The sequence below is a fragment of the Larus michahellis genome, chromosome 6, assembly GCF_964199755.1.
Source record: "Larus michahellis chromosome 6, bLarMic1.1, whole genome shotgun sequence".
Classification (NCBI taxonomy): domain Eukaryota; kingdom Metazoa; phylum Chordata; class Aves; order Charadriiformes; family Laridae; genus Larus; species Larus michahellis.
Window position 1 is genome coordinate 64955184 of NC_133901.1, and position 16801 is coordinate 64971984.

General features: G+C 37.4%; 1 protein-coding gene across 8 annotated transcripts in view; it reads left to right on the forward strand.

Moving 5' to 3' along the window:
• Positions 1-16801, forward strand: part of ATRNL1 (attractin like 1) — a 527347-nt gene that overhangs the window by 222833 nt on the left and 287713 nt on the right. For all 8 annotated transcript variants that reach the window (XR_012587528.1, XR_012587529.1, XM_074591197.1 and 5 more), the window contains exon 24: positions 144-301. Coding sequence is in view for 6 of the 8 variants with exons in the window: in XM_074591197.1 (XP_074447298.1) it covers positions 144-301 (158 nt within the window). In the remaining 2 variants the exon portion in view is untranslated. The remainder of the gene's footprint in view (positions 1-143; positions 302-16801) is intronic.

The following is a 16801-nucleotide window of genomic DNA, read 5'->3' on the forward strand; positions in this document are numbered from 1 at the left end:
TAATAAGGGGTTATTAAAATTGTAGAATGATGATACCAAAAGTAATTCAAGAATTTAAGTTTCTTGTGCAAATTTACTTTGGCACCTTTAATGATGATTAATGTTTGTCATAAATATGTATATTTACATATGGGTTTTTTTAGCTGGAACGATATCTGGAGAAGAGATTCCTGTTGTTTCTAAAGCTAATATTAAGGAATACAGAGATAGCTTTTCCTGTGAAAAATTTAACTTTCGAAGCAACCCAAACATCACTTTCTATGTCTATGTCAGCAATTTCTCCTGGCCGATCAAAATACAGGTTAGTGTGACTATTTTGTGCTTATAGAGATGTTGGCATCTTAGCTTTACATTGACGTTTTCACTCATACAGAAAGTTTACAAATAGTATTATATGCATGCTGTATTTTCTGTGTATAAGAATTATATTATAATGCTTGTGCTTTCAATAGTGAATCAGTCTTCAGGCGGTCAATTTTAAAATCTGAAGTTAAAACTATTGAATATAAATATTTATTTGGAATATCTCTTATGCATTTAGGGCATACAAATATGTGTGTATGTACCTAGATATTTGTGTGTAATCTTTCATTAATCATTAGCTTTTTTAGCCTCCGCTTTTCTTAAAGGTTGAACGTTTATATTATATTGCAATAGTAAAACCGTCAGTTAACACTAAGTGTATTTGGTTAGAATTTATTTTCTTCTTTGACTTCATTGGAATCAATTTCTCTGAGTATTTTCTGGAATAGCGAGATACTGTGCGGTGCCAGACTCAAAAAAAAAAATCAATGCAATGACGGTTGCTTTGTTTTTTTTCCCCCACAAGTTTCAGCATTATTTATAGTTACCATCACTGTAGCTGCGTTTGTAAATATTGTGCCCCCTGCACCAATCAAGGAGCTCTTTATGTGGATGACCAGCTTTTGGCTATAGCTCCCTTATGGAATAAATTCTTAAAAATTAAATTCTTAAAATGATGATGAAATTTCGTAATTCCTAGTGATTTGCTCAGGAAACCACAAGAAGCTCAAAATACTTGCCAGTTTACCATAATAACAAATATTCTACAGATTTCCATTTTGGTGGAACCTCCTCCCCCCCCCCCCAGTTTTTATAAAATACAGAGCCTGTTTTGTATATATATGTATATATACACACACACACGTATATTTATTTATTTATATATGATAAGATCATCTGCTGAGGAGCCTCGTGGATTAAAGCAGGCATCTTCTAAGTAAACTGGCAGAGAAATGTTGTTCCTGTGCTGTGTTAAGTAAAGATAGACTTTTCTTAATCGTATATGAATGTTAACCGTAAATATGTGTTACACAGTGTTGAAGGATGCATTTGTGCAACTTATTAAAATTTATGCATGCGCTATTATATATAGAAAAAACCCTGAAGGTTAACTGCTTTTTTTTACCCTTCATATTAGCGGTATTTTTTATACTCGCCAATTCCTCTTTCTAAGGATAAAAAAACTTCAGTTGCCAAAGAGCCTTCCTAAACAAAGCCATGAAGCAATTTAAGCTGTAAATGCATTACATGCTCCTTTCACCTTTAAGATGGGAAGGTGCCTATATCATCATTGTAAGACGAATGTTATTAAGGTGATGTATTCCTGAGATGTGTAACTCTGTCAGATGTCAGCAGATCGCAGCTCCTTCTTGCGCTGTTCCCACTGCAGCATAGCACCCTAACGGCAGCGTGTTTTACTGCTTGACGAAGGGGATCCCTGATCATTGGTTATATCCCTCCTTTCTTTTTTGCTTTGTGTCAGACTTTTCCTAATCTACCACGGGTGCACAGATTATATTTTTTTATTTGTTTTTGAGGCATGTTGAAATTCATCATTCTAGACAGTTCTGTCTCAGGGATGATTGTGCTTGAGTATTGCATTCCTTTTCTGTCCTACTTATTTTTCATAAAAAACTTCTTCCATCTAGAAATTAAGTCATTCCAGTTTTATGCAGTGGAAAAGGAAATGCTAAGGTCCAATTATGGAAACTGCTTCCAGATGTTAATATTGTCCTCTACATTTGCCTTCCTAAATCACCAAGATTATTATTTAGCTCTCAACTTCTTTATGCTGTTATTTGTTCTTTTGCAAGGAAATATCTGAAGTTCACAGTACCCATATAGATTTCTTATTTTTGGCGCTCTGGGACTAGATAAGATATTCAAATGATAAATGGAGTTGGGAGATTTTCAGCGAAAACAAGTTTAGTTTTATATGTTAACTTTATGATTGTATATGTAATAGAAATTTACAAAACGTATGAGCCTTCCTATGACTTAGGGTTAAGAGAGGGAAGTTATGGTTCACCTCTACGCAGAGGCTGAAGTTTCCAAGGCCAGTACTGAACAGGCTCACAGTTCTAATACTTATGATCTTCTACGTCTACATCTCTTAGCATACCAGATTTCACCTTCGCAATATGCAGAAGCGATTGATGTCAGTCTATTACTGTATTAGAGACCATCCATTTAAAGGATGATAATTCTTACAAAAATGATGTTCTGTTATACTGATGAAAGGGCTCTTTGGGAGAGTCAAGATACTGATGATGGATTTGAGTTCTGGTTTGGGAAGGGGGAACCCTTCTACGTGGTCTCTGAATTAATTTTCAAACGGTGTAGAAAGCAGTTTCCTGAATTAGCCACCTTTGCCTTTCTGGGGTGATTAGAGAGTTATCTCTGTGTCCTAGCGCAGGGCTTTGGATGTCACGGGAGCTAGCCTATGCATAAATGGTCTTAGACACTGAACTACTTGCACAGTAGTCCTTTCCACTAATGCAGTCACACTGCATTGGTCAGATCGTGTTGGTTAAAAGCGTAGTGATATTTTATATCAACTCGGTACTGAAGGTTTCATTTAATCCTGTTAGAGCTAAGGAAATCACTGCAGCTTCCTTGAGAGGTACTCTGTTCATAGGAATAAGTAAGATAGCAACATGAAATTTGGCACATGTCTTTTACACAGTACTTTTGTAGAGGTGTAAATACTCACTTCAGCACATCTAGCATTTTTCACCAGTGTCCTGTGTGTACATTATTCATGGTGACTTGTCAAGAATAGATTATACAAAGTATGAATCCTAAGGAAGCAGAAATAGGTCTGTCCCCGTAACTGGTATTTCAAGTCGTGTTATTGATATGCGTTTCACCGCTCTCCTCTTACACCTCCTGTTATGCTGGCACTGGAGCTGAGATTGTTTGTGTCTTTCATTGGGAAGGTTTGAGTGCGTCTGTTGGAGTTACTGCTCTTACCGTTTCATTTTCTATAGGAGAAGGAACAGAACTCCTCATTATACAAGACGTTTAATTTCATTTTCTGTCGGTCACCTATATTACCTCTATTTTTGCGTTCAGTTCTTTTCAAGATTTTCATGGCTAAAAGGAAAAACTGTACATCCCAGCAGGTGGTTGTTTATTTGGATCAATGGCTCACAGTTGCTTCCTCAAATACTTTTATTATATGTTACCTATTCATCAAGCTTGGAATTTTTTTTCTAAATCTTAATAAATCCCTGGTGATTCTAACACAAAATACCCTCTTTTGAAAAATGATTTCCTGAGTTTGAAAAAAGGATATGTGATGGTTGTGTCCATACAACAATTTCCTGAAGATGTGCTGGTCTATGATAACTCTTCACCAGCCACTACCCAGTGACCCATTTTATTTTTGTCACTGGTGAGCAAAAATTCTGAAAACCTCAGAATACAAGTTCTTCCGCGCTGCATAGCAGTGAATTATTTGACAACCATAGAAAACATGTAGGAAATTTTCAGTTTCAGATGAAGTCCTGCTCTCTTTATAAAAATGTACTCTAGGTTCCCATTAGTCAGCGCCCTTCTTCTGTCCATAATGGCTGTGGGCACACAGCTGGGTGCTCAGACGATGAGAGAGCTCTGCAGCCCTCAGGGGAAAACGCTACGTTTAAATTTCCTAATGCTAAAAGCATTTTATTTAGCCATAAGATCTCTTCTTCTTGACATCAAAGGAGAAGCAGAAATGTGACATAGTTGCATAAGGGGTCATTAGAAAGATGGTGATATAGGACATCTTCAGCTTAGAGCTGTTTCCACAAATAGACCTGTTACCGGGTGTAATATGGACAGCTACCAGTTTTTCTTAGAAGTATGTAGTAGTGTTAGGCTGGCACGCAAATGTTGGATATTTTCCTGTTGAGTTATTGGAAGAGTTTATACCACACTTTTTCTCCATTTCCTGTAATGCAGAGTTGACTGGAAAGTAGGGATGAATACAGACCCTTAAGCTTGGCTGTTCCAGGCTTTCACAGGCAACGGTAGTTTAGGCATGTTTTCAGTGAATTCTCTGTGAAGTATCTTTGTTATTAGAGGGTTCAAATGTCCAAGTAATAGGACATGATTTATCATCCAGACTTACCATCCCGGTGTTTGACTGAGTGTCTTGGACAGTCTCAACCCTTTAGGTGTACCATGTCTGTTAACCATCTGTTAAATAGGAATCCGTGAGAAAATGCTGTTGTCTTAGAAAGATTTCTGAACAGAATATGTGGCAAAGCCCCATAACTTGTTTCTGCTCATTTTTATTTTATTTTGAGAGTAGATGTAATTCAGACTCCACTGGTAATGGAATTTGAAGGCTGTAACATTTATTGAAAAGCAGTAACTCAGAGTGTAGCCAGCACGTCAAATAATGGTCAGTGGTCCCTGAAGTAGTAAGCAGTCATAAAGCTTGGGCTTCTGACAGCTATGCAAATATTAATAACAGCAGTAACAACATGTTCTTCGGTCTCAGGAAACTAATTTTATGGCAAGGGATTTTTGTCATTGAAGCTGGTTATAGATGTCTTTCCTTTTTTTTTTTTTTTTTTTTTTTCATCAGTTTCTCCCACATTCTGAAAAGTAGCAAGTGCATATGAAAGAACCAAATACCCTTAAAATGCTGTCCTGGCTCTCCAGTTGATGGACTCTGTCCCTAAGGACAGCAATAGCATTCCTGCTTCCGGATCAGCTGCTTTCATGCACCTATATCTCTTTATAACTGTCAGACTTGTAAGTCTGATCTCAACTTGTGCCTGAGCAGCAAAATTTTCTGCCAGTTTTAAAGCTGTATCTGGAGATAATAATAACTGTTCTACTAGCTATTTCCTTTCTTCCCTAAAGTGTAAATGAAAGATTCACAAGTGTCTGAGTTTTAATTGGGAGGGTCAGTTTAAATTATAAGGTTTAGCCTCAGCGGCAAAGCACTGCCTGGCAAAATTAGGTTTGTATTTAATGAAGAAAAAAACCTCCTGTTATTCATTTTTGGTCGTAGAATAGTTAATCCCGTACATGTTTCCATAGCACAGAACAATTATTGTTACAGCGAAGTAAGACATGATGTTCGTGTACATGTAGGAAGCCCAAATGTGTTGGAAAGAAGGAATTTAATTATTCTTAAACAAGCCTACTGCCGGCTTTAGTAGTGTATTGTTGGGTTGTTGGGGTTTTTTTACAGTGTTGTTTCTGAGGAAAACTATCTTTGGCACCCTGTATTAGTTTGTATGCCAGAACAGAATGATGAATTATGGTGAAGATTTACGTTTTATTTGTACGTAGCACAACAAATAAGCAAAACTACTTCATATATAAATTTTCTTTTTTTTTTTTTTTTTTAAAATGGAAACTGGTGTTCTTTCAGCTTACTGGATCCTGTTTCAGAATTGATTTTCTTTCCCTTGTTAATAGCCTGCCTGTAGCAACTGAACAAGTGGCGTAATTTAAATCAAGAAGCATATCTGCCTTAGTAATAAAATTTATCGTGTAGCATAATTTATGTCAGCTTTTTTTTTTGTTTTGGAGTTCATTTTGAATTTTTAACATCATGAAAGCTCCAAGAAGTAAAACTTGTCAGTCACTGCCATTTCAAGTTATAACAGGGACACAAACCTAATTACTAAATTAACAAATAAAGATCAGAGCTTTTTGGTTTTTACCTTTCTAAATTTGGCAAAGGTCACGATTCTGGAATTTTTGCTTGGGAAATGTGTATTTATCCACTTGTAGCTGTGCTTGAGCAGAACCTCCTCCCATCAGTGATTGCATACCTAAATCTAATCTCTATGATTTATGGTGAACGATTCAATTTCTAAGTGCCTTAATGGTTTTCATAGAGGCTGCCGAGTAACTGCATACAGCTATGTGTGAAGACACTATAATTCTTGAAACGCTAAACAGGTATTGGTGATGAAGTGGATACATTAGCTTCCAAAATGACTTCGATGTTTTCTTAGAGAAAATATAAAATCCCTCTAAAAAAGAGGTTTGAAGGTAGTATACCAAGAATAAAAACCTGGGAAATCCACCAAACCACCATTTGGTTACAGTTCTGCAAGGAGGAGGAAATTCTTTTGTAATCGGAAAAGAAGGCATCTAGCAGTACAGGGTGGGTTAGTTTATAGATGACTGAGGTATAATTTCAAATGTAAATGTATACTTAGCTTCAGTCGCCAATAGGGATGGTGATATTGATCATAGTGTAAAGTCAGGATTGATAATAATAATAATAATTAACGTACATTTATTAAAATTATCCTCAACAGACTTGGATGCAAAATTCAAGCTTAATGTTCTTAGAGTAGGCACCAGGTAATAGCCATCCTAGAATCTGAAGGAAGCGACACATTAAATTGCAGAGCCAAAAGTTGGAGCGTAGGACCACGAGACTGGAGAAAAGCAAATGCAGGCTCATTATCTGAACATAGCAAAGAAGTGAGTCAGGTAGCAACAGATTTAGTAATATTCAGAGCTTTGGAAAAGATTTTGAAGGAAGGTGGTAGTATGGTATTTAGTATTTTGTCAGGCTTTATGCATTGACTGCAGGCATTAAGTTAGACAGTAAGGGAATTAGCTGACGATTGTAAAGTAGGAGAATGTAGATCAAAGGAAACAGAGATTTTAGTAACAGATCACGTGGCTGCTCATGATATATTTGCGCTGCGATAGCCTGCCAAAGTGGCTCATCTGATTATCTTTCTGGGCATGGCAGAGTTTGACACGAAAAAGTCTGGAGATTCAGATTTATATCTTGCATAGAATTGTTTCTTGTATCTGATTAAAATATATGAAAAGGTGCTTTCATTGTTTCTTAGTTCAATGTAAATAGAGTTTTTGCTCTAGAGTTATTTTTTTTAAAAAAACAACTCCACTAAGTGAAGGAATTCAAAATTATTTTCAAAGTTAAATCAGTGGGACAGCAGCGTGGAGGTAAAGATTCATTTCTTTCAGCTACATTCGAGAACTAAGCTCCGTTCTGTTTTTCAACACATTAAATACCATTGTTAAAAATTCTGTGCCATAGTTGCATTATTACAGGTATATCTGTTACACTTGTAATTATTGCATTATATAAAGAGCTGAAAATTACTACCCAAATGTGGACTGTTACGGTAATTATGATTACCTTTTTTTTTTCTTTTTTTTCTGGGGTAATCAAATATAATACCAGAAACCTACTGATTCTTGCCTTGGAAAATTGGCTGTCTATAATATCTATAATTTATTTCCTTGTAGTTGCAAGGCCAATTGTGTGGAGAATAAATCATAAGACTGTATAATATTCCTCAAAAAATTAATCTGCCCCAATCCAATATAGCATTTTCCAAAATGCTTGCGATGAATCCTGAAGTATTGCTAAAATGAGGAGGTGTTTTCTGATGATTAGATTATACTTTTTTTCTTTAACAAATAGTGATAGAGCTGTTAACGTTTGTCTTAAAATATACTGGAACAAGGTTGCCAACCATATTGTGCCAACTTCTACACCACTCCAATAAATGTAAATGTTAATTTAATTACTCTCCCTGGTACATTTCTTTTTTTCAATCACCTTTGAAAAGGTTTAATATGAACCATCAGAATATCTGTAAATATTTGACATAGTTGACGTATTTCTCAGAAAGCAGAAGCACTGTTAACAGTTCAGCTGATGATTTAAGGGAACCAAAACACCTAATTAAGAGGTAATTAGTCCTCAATGATGCATAGTTTTAATTGGTGTATAATTTGAATGTCTGAGATAAGAACTCCTGTAACTGATGTGCCAATTGTATAGGGTTTTCTTTTCCAGACAGACCGAGGCACCATCTACTGGTAGCTGTATAACACAATAGAGATGTATAGATATGGTATTTGCTAATAAAAATTATCTCCCTGTGATGTTTAGCAAGTAGATACTGAAATTTTTTTCTGTAATTTCCATTTCCCTTATCTACTTAATTAAGTAAATTGTAGTTAGAACATTTAGAATGAAACAGAAAATATTGCTCAAAGATAGCTTTTATTTGTTCAGGACTTTTGATTAACTATAGGAAAATAAATCAATTATTAATCTTGGGATTTTGGGAGGGAACATATGACAGGATATAGAAACCTGTTTTTATAATAATAAGAAAAAAACCCTTCAAAGATTAAGATTCTCCCTGAAGAAAACATCCATGCCTTGTTGAACCGCAGAAGCCCATAAAGGTCACATGCAGTCGCTCCCACACAGTCGGAATAATTTGAAAGTAAATGTTTGGCTCACAGGGAATCAGACTGGAAGTAGGAAGACAGTGGTAGGCAATAGATATTTTCCTCCTATTTATCATGACTGTCCATTCTAGAAACCGTAGTTACCCTCTCTAACCAGGATATTGTAGATAAATGTGAATAATGTGCAGGATTTCTGTTTCTCATATTTTTGGTTAAATTTGGATTTTTGCGAAACTGCACCAAATCCATGTTTTTCAACTTTTCTTAATAAACAAAATGTCAGTGGCCCAAAATCAACTTAAAAATTCCAGGGTAAGGTGTTTGTGTAGTAGGCTTCTCAGGAACCCCGCATCTGCTGAGTAGGGATGACAATCTTGTCAGCCACACCAACATGACCGTGGTCCCGACCCTGTCAGGAATTTCAGCTTTTCAAGTTGGAGTAGCTTTTGGGTTTCCTGAGGTCTGCTGCTTACAGGTGTTTTTGCTGATCAGGCTGCTCTGAACTGTCACTCAGAGGTACACGGTACCTGAACTAACGGGATCTCCCCTGTCGAAAAACACAAACCAGAGCTCATTTACATCATGGGACTGTCCTTCAGCAGCAGCGCGTGGTCACTTGTCTCATGAACTGAAGGTTCCAAATCTGACCTCCGAGCGCTGAACCAACAAGGTATGTCGCGGTGATCTGTGCGAGACAGTGACCCTGGAAACAGGAGTTTCCAGCTCTAGGTAAACTTGACAGCAACAACTGGAAACGTAGCTCTGGGATTTTGTTTACTTCCTCAGGCCGAGGCAAACTAGCTAGAAACTGTAGGGGCGCTTACAGCTGAGTTTGCGGAGCTCTCTAACTCCCAGCTTTCCAAAAGCACTGAAGCTTCAAAAGTTGAGGCTGTTTATTTGCGGGAACATTCTCAGGAGTGAGATAAGGTGCCATCAGCATCCTTAGCACGAGGACACCTACCTTAGATTAAGCAGGCATTCATGCTTAAGAATGTTTATTTTAGTGAATTGGTATTTTTGATGGCAGATCCAAGGAGTTAAACTTTGTATATACTACTAGAAGGCAGTCCTTGAGAATGGAAGATAGTTGCCTTATATTGATCTTTGGGACCTCTTCTAAGGTAATTTTGTTGTGATATTTCATGTAGACGCTTACTATTTTCAAAGCTAGGTATTAATCTCTTAACCGTATGGTCAATGGACTAATCTCCGTGATGAAATAATAAACTGAAAATATTAGTCAGTGAGACTTCAGGATTTTCAAATCCAGAGCCATTCCGTGGTTCCTCGTGGATTAGCTAATACTTAGGTGGTTTGAGCTGAGCTAACCAACATGAAGATGGGAGTAAGTCAGTCCACAAATGTCATTCCTGAGAAACACAGAAAAAATAGCACAAAGTTGGGCAGAATCACAAGCTCTTTGTTTAGCAGGAAGACCAGCTCTCAGACATGCAAACTTGACTGTTAAACGGGCAGATATTGGGGAGCTACTGTGCTCTTTGTTAGATTATAGTGTGAATGCTCACTTCGTTAGACTGTGCAAAAGGGTGCTAGGGCTGGGATTCTGTTTATTTTCATCATGAAATGTTGATGGTTAGGTTTTATTTTGAAATGCTTTAGGGACCTTTAAATTGTGGTAATGATGTCATTTCAAAAATCTCTTGAATTCTTTATTATCAGGAAGCTGATTTCATATGTTTTGAAGAAACAGAAAAAAAAATGCAGAACTGCTTGGTCTGTATTAGACAAACATATTCTGTGCCTTCAGGGAGGCAGCACGAACAGCTATCAGACATAGACAGTCAGTTAAGCGTATTAAACAAGAGGGTGGAGAGCTTGCAGGTCATCTGTTGGTTTGTTGTGGTTTTTTTTTCAATCTGGCTTTAAGTACATTAGTCACTTGCCATTACTCTTTCACGCAAGCACTTGATTCCGTTGCTGCCTTGGTGTTATATCTCATAGATGATAAATCCAGAAGAGGCTGCTGTGATCATATAATCTGAAATGAGACATAAAGTCACGCATAGGCTTTCATAAATTAATTGCTGTTTGAATTAGATCATATATCTCCAAAAAAAGATCCAGTCTTGGCTTAAGTATTTCTAGAAATGAGATACACACTAGACTCCTACTAATCTAGTAGTCTAGACTACTGTTCTGACTGTTAATTGTTGTCACTGTTTAAAAACATTTGATTCGTGTTAAGCGTAGTTTTCCATGGGCTAGTCTTGAAATATAGTTTTATGCTAGAAAGAAGAGCTTCCTCCTATAAAGGGTGTGCTGCTGTTGTAAATACTTACCATGTACTCCATCACCTTTTCTTCAGTTTTTTTCCATTCTTGTGGCTTTCTTCTGAACCCTCCAGTATTTCAGTGTCCCTTGGGAATTACGGATGCCAGAACTGGATGCTTTTGCAAGCACGATTACATCTGTTTCAGACACAGCGTTAATGATGTGCTTGAGGGGGCAGAAATAGGGTGCTTTTCAGCAGCTCCCCCATGGGTCATGCTGTGCTGCTGAGGGAAGCAGAGCAACCTTAGCACCACCTCTCCTGCTCGCTCTTCTTGTGGCTCCAACCCAGCCTTTTCCTAACGTTCAGTATTTTCCTCTATACATCCTAGGTTCATCACAGCATTGGGAATGTAGTGATTATCTACTGTAGCCCCAAATGTTTTTCAGTGTCACTGAGTCCAGAATTGTCCTTTAAAATGATCTTCATTCTTTGATTCCAAGTTTATACTATCAAAGGCAGTTTTTATTACTTTTACTTCCCCTTATCTTCCTGTACAAATGGCTTGGTAAAAGTGACCTATTATTTTCACACTCTTCCCTCAGCATGCCAAATAAAAATATATTTACAATGATATTGTTTTTTTGCCAGTTACTGGCAAAAGCTTTAAATAACACCAAGAAAACAAAGATTCAAGAATCTCACTGTGCCTTGCATTAGAAACACATTTGTACAAATGCGAATCTCTATTTGCAATTACATTTCACATTAGTTAAAGTTTAATACATGCCACGTTGGATTTGTATTATTCCATTTTCTCAAAGTGATCCTTTTGCCAGTAGGATTAATACAATCTCTTTGTATGTGTAAATAGGAAAATATCTAGAAGAAGTAGAAGTTCTGTTACTTGTATGCTATGGCTATCTATATTGATGGGCATCGTTTTGGAGATGGTCTATGTAGGCATGAACTGGAGAGTAGTGATCTTAGCATCATAGAATGGTTTGAGTTGGAAGGGACCTTAAAGGTCACCTAGTTCCACCCCCTGCCCTGGGCAGGGACACCTCTCACCAGCCCAGGTTGCTCAGAGCCCCGTCCAGCCTGGCCTTGAACACCTCCAGGGATGGGGCAGCCACAGCTTCTCTGGGCAACCTGTGCCAGTGTCTCACCACCCTCACAGTAAAGAATTTCTTCCTAATATCTAGTTTAAGTCTCCCCTCTTTCAGTTTAAAACCATTCCCCCTTGTCCTATCGCTCCACTCCCTGATAAAAGAGTCCCTCCCCATGTGTCCTGTAGACCCCCTTCAGGTACTGGAAGGCTGCTATAAGGTCTCCCTGAAGCCTTCTCTTCTCCAGGCTGAACAACCCCAACTCCCTCAGCCTGTCTTGATAGGAGAGGCGCTCCAGCCCTCTGATCATCTTCGTGGCCCTCCTCTGGACCCGTTCCAACAGGTCCATGTCCTTCTTGTCCTGAGGGATCCAGAGCTGGATGCAGTACTCCAGGTGGTGTCTCACGGGGGCGGACTTAGAGGGGTAGAATCACCTCCCTCGACCTGCTGGCCATACTTCTTTTGATGCAGCCCAGGATCTTCTGTGGAAACAAGTAAGAACTGCTGGTAACAGAATACTTGTTTTGAACCATATATGTTTAAAGTTGGTAAAATTAATTTTTAGACCAATATGCTCTACAAATTTTGCTGTTCTATTCCTACATTATTATTTATCTTACTTGAACATTATTCGTAGTTCTAATTTTTCATTCTGTTACCCCTTGATGAACATACCTTACAGAAAACTGGGGGAAGGTAAATCTTTTGCCTTTCTTTTTTTTCTTGTTTCATGATGTCTTCATTTTACTTTCTTGTCTTTTCCTTTTATTATTATTCTTTACAGTGAGAAGAAAAATACGCAAGACTGACATTGTTACAGATTGCAGTCTTGTTAAAATTGCCATATTAACTAGCAGTCCAGGTAGTGAAAAACCATTCAAGCTGTCAGATATTCTCAAATGAACGAAATAAAAGCTGTTTGTATGTATATAGAATCATCATTACTCCTTTGTCTCTTAATGCCATCTTTGTGCAGGCTTTGAGTTGTTTTCATTTGAGGTAATTTTATTTTTGTTTTATTCTCAGTGGTAGTGTCCGAGAAATTCTCTGCTGTGTACGTATGAGGGTTTTACAGAAATGACTTTCACTGATAACAAAGTTTTAGTATTAATTCTCTCTAACTGAAGTATTTCATGTTGGATTTCTTCATCAAATTAATATAGCACAAAACTCACTTGCTGTGGGTACAGAAGTTATGAGCCTGGTAAATACAGAATAGTTTACAGTGAAAGAACCGCTGGAGGTCTCCAGTCCAAACCCCAGCTAAAAGCAGGGACAACTTCAAAGTTAGATCTGATTGCTCAGACGCTTGTCCAGTCGATTTGTTCTCCTTGTATCTCATGTTGCAGTTTATGTCCATTGTGTCTGATCTTCTTTCTGTGCACCTCTGAGAAGCCTCTGGCTCCGTTTTCTCTGCAACCTACCCATCAGGTCGCTGGAGACAGCAAAAACATCCCTTCTTCATCCTCTCCTTAAGACATACAAAGTTAAGGAGTTGTTACTGTGTAGCAAACTGTGAGCTCGATGAATTTACAGAAGACGTTAAGATCAGTCCCAGGAATTCAGTGCAATTCAGCACATTCTCCCTGAAAGTCCCTCCAGCCCCAAGGATTTAAAAATAATGAAAGTGGATATAAATCTTGAGATCATTATTTAAAATAATAAGTTGTATAATATAAATAGAAGATAGTTTATTTTGGTATTTATCCAGCTGTTAGGCCTGCTGAGCTCCATATTTGTATCTGCCTTCTTGAAGAAAGAAATGTTACTTAAATGGCATCTGGATGGTCTCCTAAGACAGAATGAGATACGGCTTTTGTAGATGCTAATTCTAATAATAATAACAAAAAAAATATTTGAACAGTATTTTCTAAGAGAAACGTAGTTTTACATTTTATCCTGTCAGATCTTAATTTTTCCCTTTTGGAGTTGCCGTCCCAGCAAGTGCCTTGTTTCCAGACCAGAAGTTGCTTATTATGCCCACACAGGTGAATTAACATGTAGTGCCAGGAAGTGATATGATCAGATGTTTCTCTCCAAAAACCACCTGAGAAACTTGTAACTCTTACTACGAAGGGGACTTTGTACTACTTGTAGTTGGAAGCCACATCCATCGTACAGAGCATAACAGACGAAGTGCCTTTTCAGTTTAATCTTTCTTTTCAGCTGATCTCTTTCCTGTATAGCATAATCATTATCCTTATTAAAATCTGTGGGGTTTATTTCTCCTTTCTGGCATGAGGTTATTTAAATATACATTCCTGTATTGAAAATCTGCCTGTATTGAAAATCTGCCAGCGCTTGTGTGTACACACTAGAGATTGGAAAGACCAAGGATGAAGTGCATCTCTTCAGTGGCAGCAGGGGTGAACAGGGGGAAATAGTGTAAAGCAGCATTTAAACTGAAACATAAGGGTTATTGTTACTGTTACACTTTTGCAGAGTTGGTGGTGAGATGTCAGTGGAGAAAGTATTCACATGTATATTCAAAATGTTTAAAAGGAACTTTTTGGCTCTGCTTTTCACACTGGGGATGTGTTCTTGCAACACTCATTAACATGAGCGTTGAGTAACTGTATCGCTGTCCTTGCGACAGTGAAGGCATTCAGTGGCATTCTTTGAAGTGCTTATACCAGCTCTTCAGTGAGAAAGTAAAAAAAGATGTGTTTTCTGCCCAAACTAACAGGTATATTAGCACTCTTGTGGTTAAGTCCCACGTGCATAAGTAAATAAGAATAGATTTTTCCTTAGCTGTTGCCTTCACTTTAGGGATTAGAAAAGGTGAAAAGCTATTTCGTTCACATCACACCTGTATTAACTACTGTAAGCTGATAATGCTTTTTTTGTAAAATGATTACACTGTTTTTTTGGTTTTTTTTTTTTTTTCCCAAAACTAATAACACTCATCTGTATTCTATGGACATTAACCACAGAACTTAATTTGTTTTGAAAATCCTTTTTAAAGCTCTATTCATCTGTGGTAAGGCTAGTGGTGGTAAAAAATCAATTGCAGCTGTATTATTTGCAAAGTAATCAATTCACTTCTCCATTCTAACTAGAAGAGGCATCCTGAGAAGCTGGAAAAATTACAGTGATCGGATATGCTTGATCTTGCCTTTGTTTCATTGTAAAGACTGATACTCATCTCTTTACGTCTGCTTCCTTTGAATTTTATTTAGAGTTCATATAAATAAGGGCTACTTGAAAACATCTTGAACAGGGATGCAATCACCCTGTTCTTCTGACAATCCTTTCTCCTATTTGGTCGTATTTTGGCTCTTTTTATGAACTGGGCATATTTAAATGATGTGTTTATCTTCTGTGTTAATTACTGTGACCTGAACAGTGTCTCAAATTATGTGTTTAAAGTAAGTTCATAAGGGAAGCGTACAGTAACTTTACAGTCCTTGATTTTCATGCATACTACGTATTATTCTGTCCAAGATTTGGTTCCATTATTAATCTTTTCATTAAAATAAATTTACTTATTTTTTCTAACTGCTGACGTACGTAGTAATTTACAAAAAGTGAAGGGTTACAGGTGTTATCTGCTGGGCTCCAAGTCTTGCGAATACACACAGAACATTAAAACGGTCTTCTGACGTCTTAGTAACATAGGCTTAGGGCCAGCAGGAACCTTTTCCATCATCTAGGTGATGTTGCAAGCAAACGTTTTCATAAACTCATCCATCTGTTTTCAAAAGCGGATTTCCTCACCATTGACGTTAAAATATTTTCACAAAGCTCCTTTATTTCCACAAAAGTAATCATTCATTTTATACATATTTGTTACTGTGCAGCCATTTTCTATGACTTCAGTAGTTCTTCCTGGTGTTTACTCCTTTCATGTATTTATACACAGCAATCACGTTCCCTACCAGACTTTGATTTACCCAGCTAAGCAAGCTCTGTTCTTTGCCTTTGGTAAGATTCATTTTCTGTTCCCCTCCTGGCCACCCTAATGGTTCTTCACCTTCAGCTTGAATCCATCTTTGAACAGAGTGACAGTGCAGCATACAGCTATTAGTCTGTCAAGACGTGGTTTTGCAGTTAGAAGATTAAATTGCACAGTACCATTGCTATCGTTACAATTTCAGTTGCTCCATTAAGATGCCTCACATTCCATGTGTGTTTTTCGTTACGCTTGGCTCGTGTAGTTTGAGGAAGTTGCTTTAGCGGTGATTATTCTACACCGGTTGTAGCAGCCAAATGTAAAAGAGCCAGGACTTCCGATTTTGGCGGGGGGGGGGGGGGGGGGGGAGGGGGAGGAAGCATAATAATTTAACATAAAATAATGAACTGGCCTCATTTGAGTTGAAAAGTTGGAATGATACTCTAGTATGACAGAATTTAATCTTTTAAAGCAATTGGTGAAAATGCGTGTGCGTAATTGCGATGCGTAGACTCCTTATCATGCTAATATGAGTGTGAATTTATACTCCTAAATTCACAAATACTCAATCAGATCGTTAAATGGAATTTCATCTATGGGATGCTTTCACGTAGTTTATCATTCACAGTGATAAACTGCATGATACTGTGATATTAAACCATCAGTTTCTGCTCAGGTCCACTTACACGGCTCTCTCCGTTACCATGAATACGGAGTTACTGGGGTTGCGCTCACTGCGGATGAACTGCTTTGTGCGTGAATTTTTATTTTTATGAAATACCCTACTGCTTAAATTCTTGCTTGTACTTTTTAAAATGATTTTCATAATATTTAAACATTACCTTTGTTTAACATTACCTTTGTTTAACCTCAGTCAGTATGGTGAAATCAAGCAAATTATGGAGGAAGGAATGTTTTTATCTTGGTATTTTCAATTTAAATTGAGTGTACAAGATACAGTGGTAACAATATGGTAACAGGTGTGCTAAGGTTAATTGTGTTTTTTGTCAGAAGAAAATAGTAAATGGTACATCGTTGCAATAACATTTCTGAAGTTTGCAG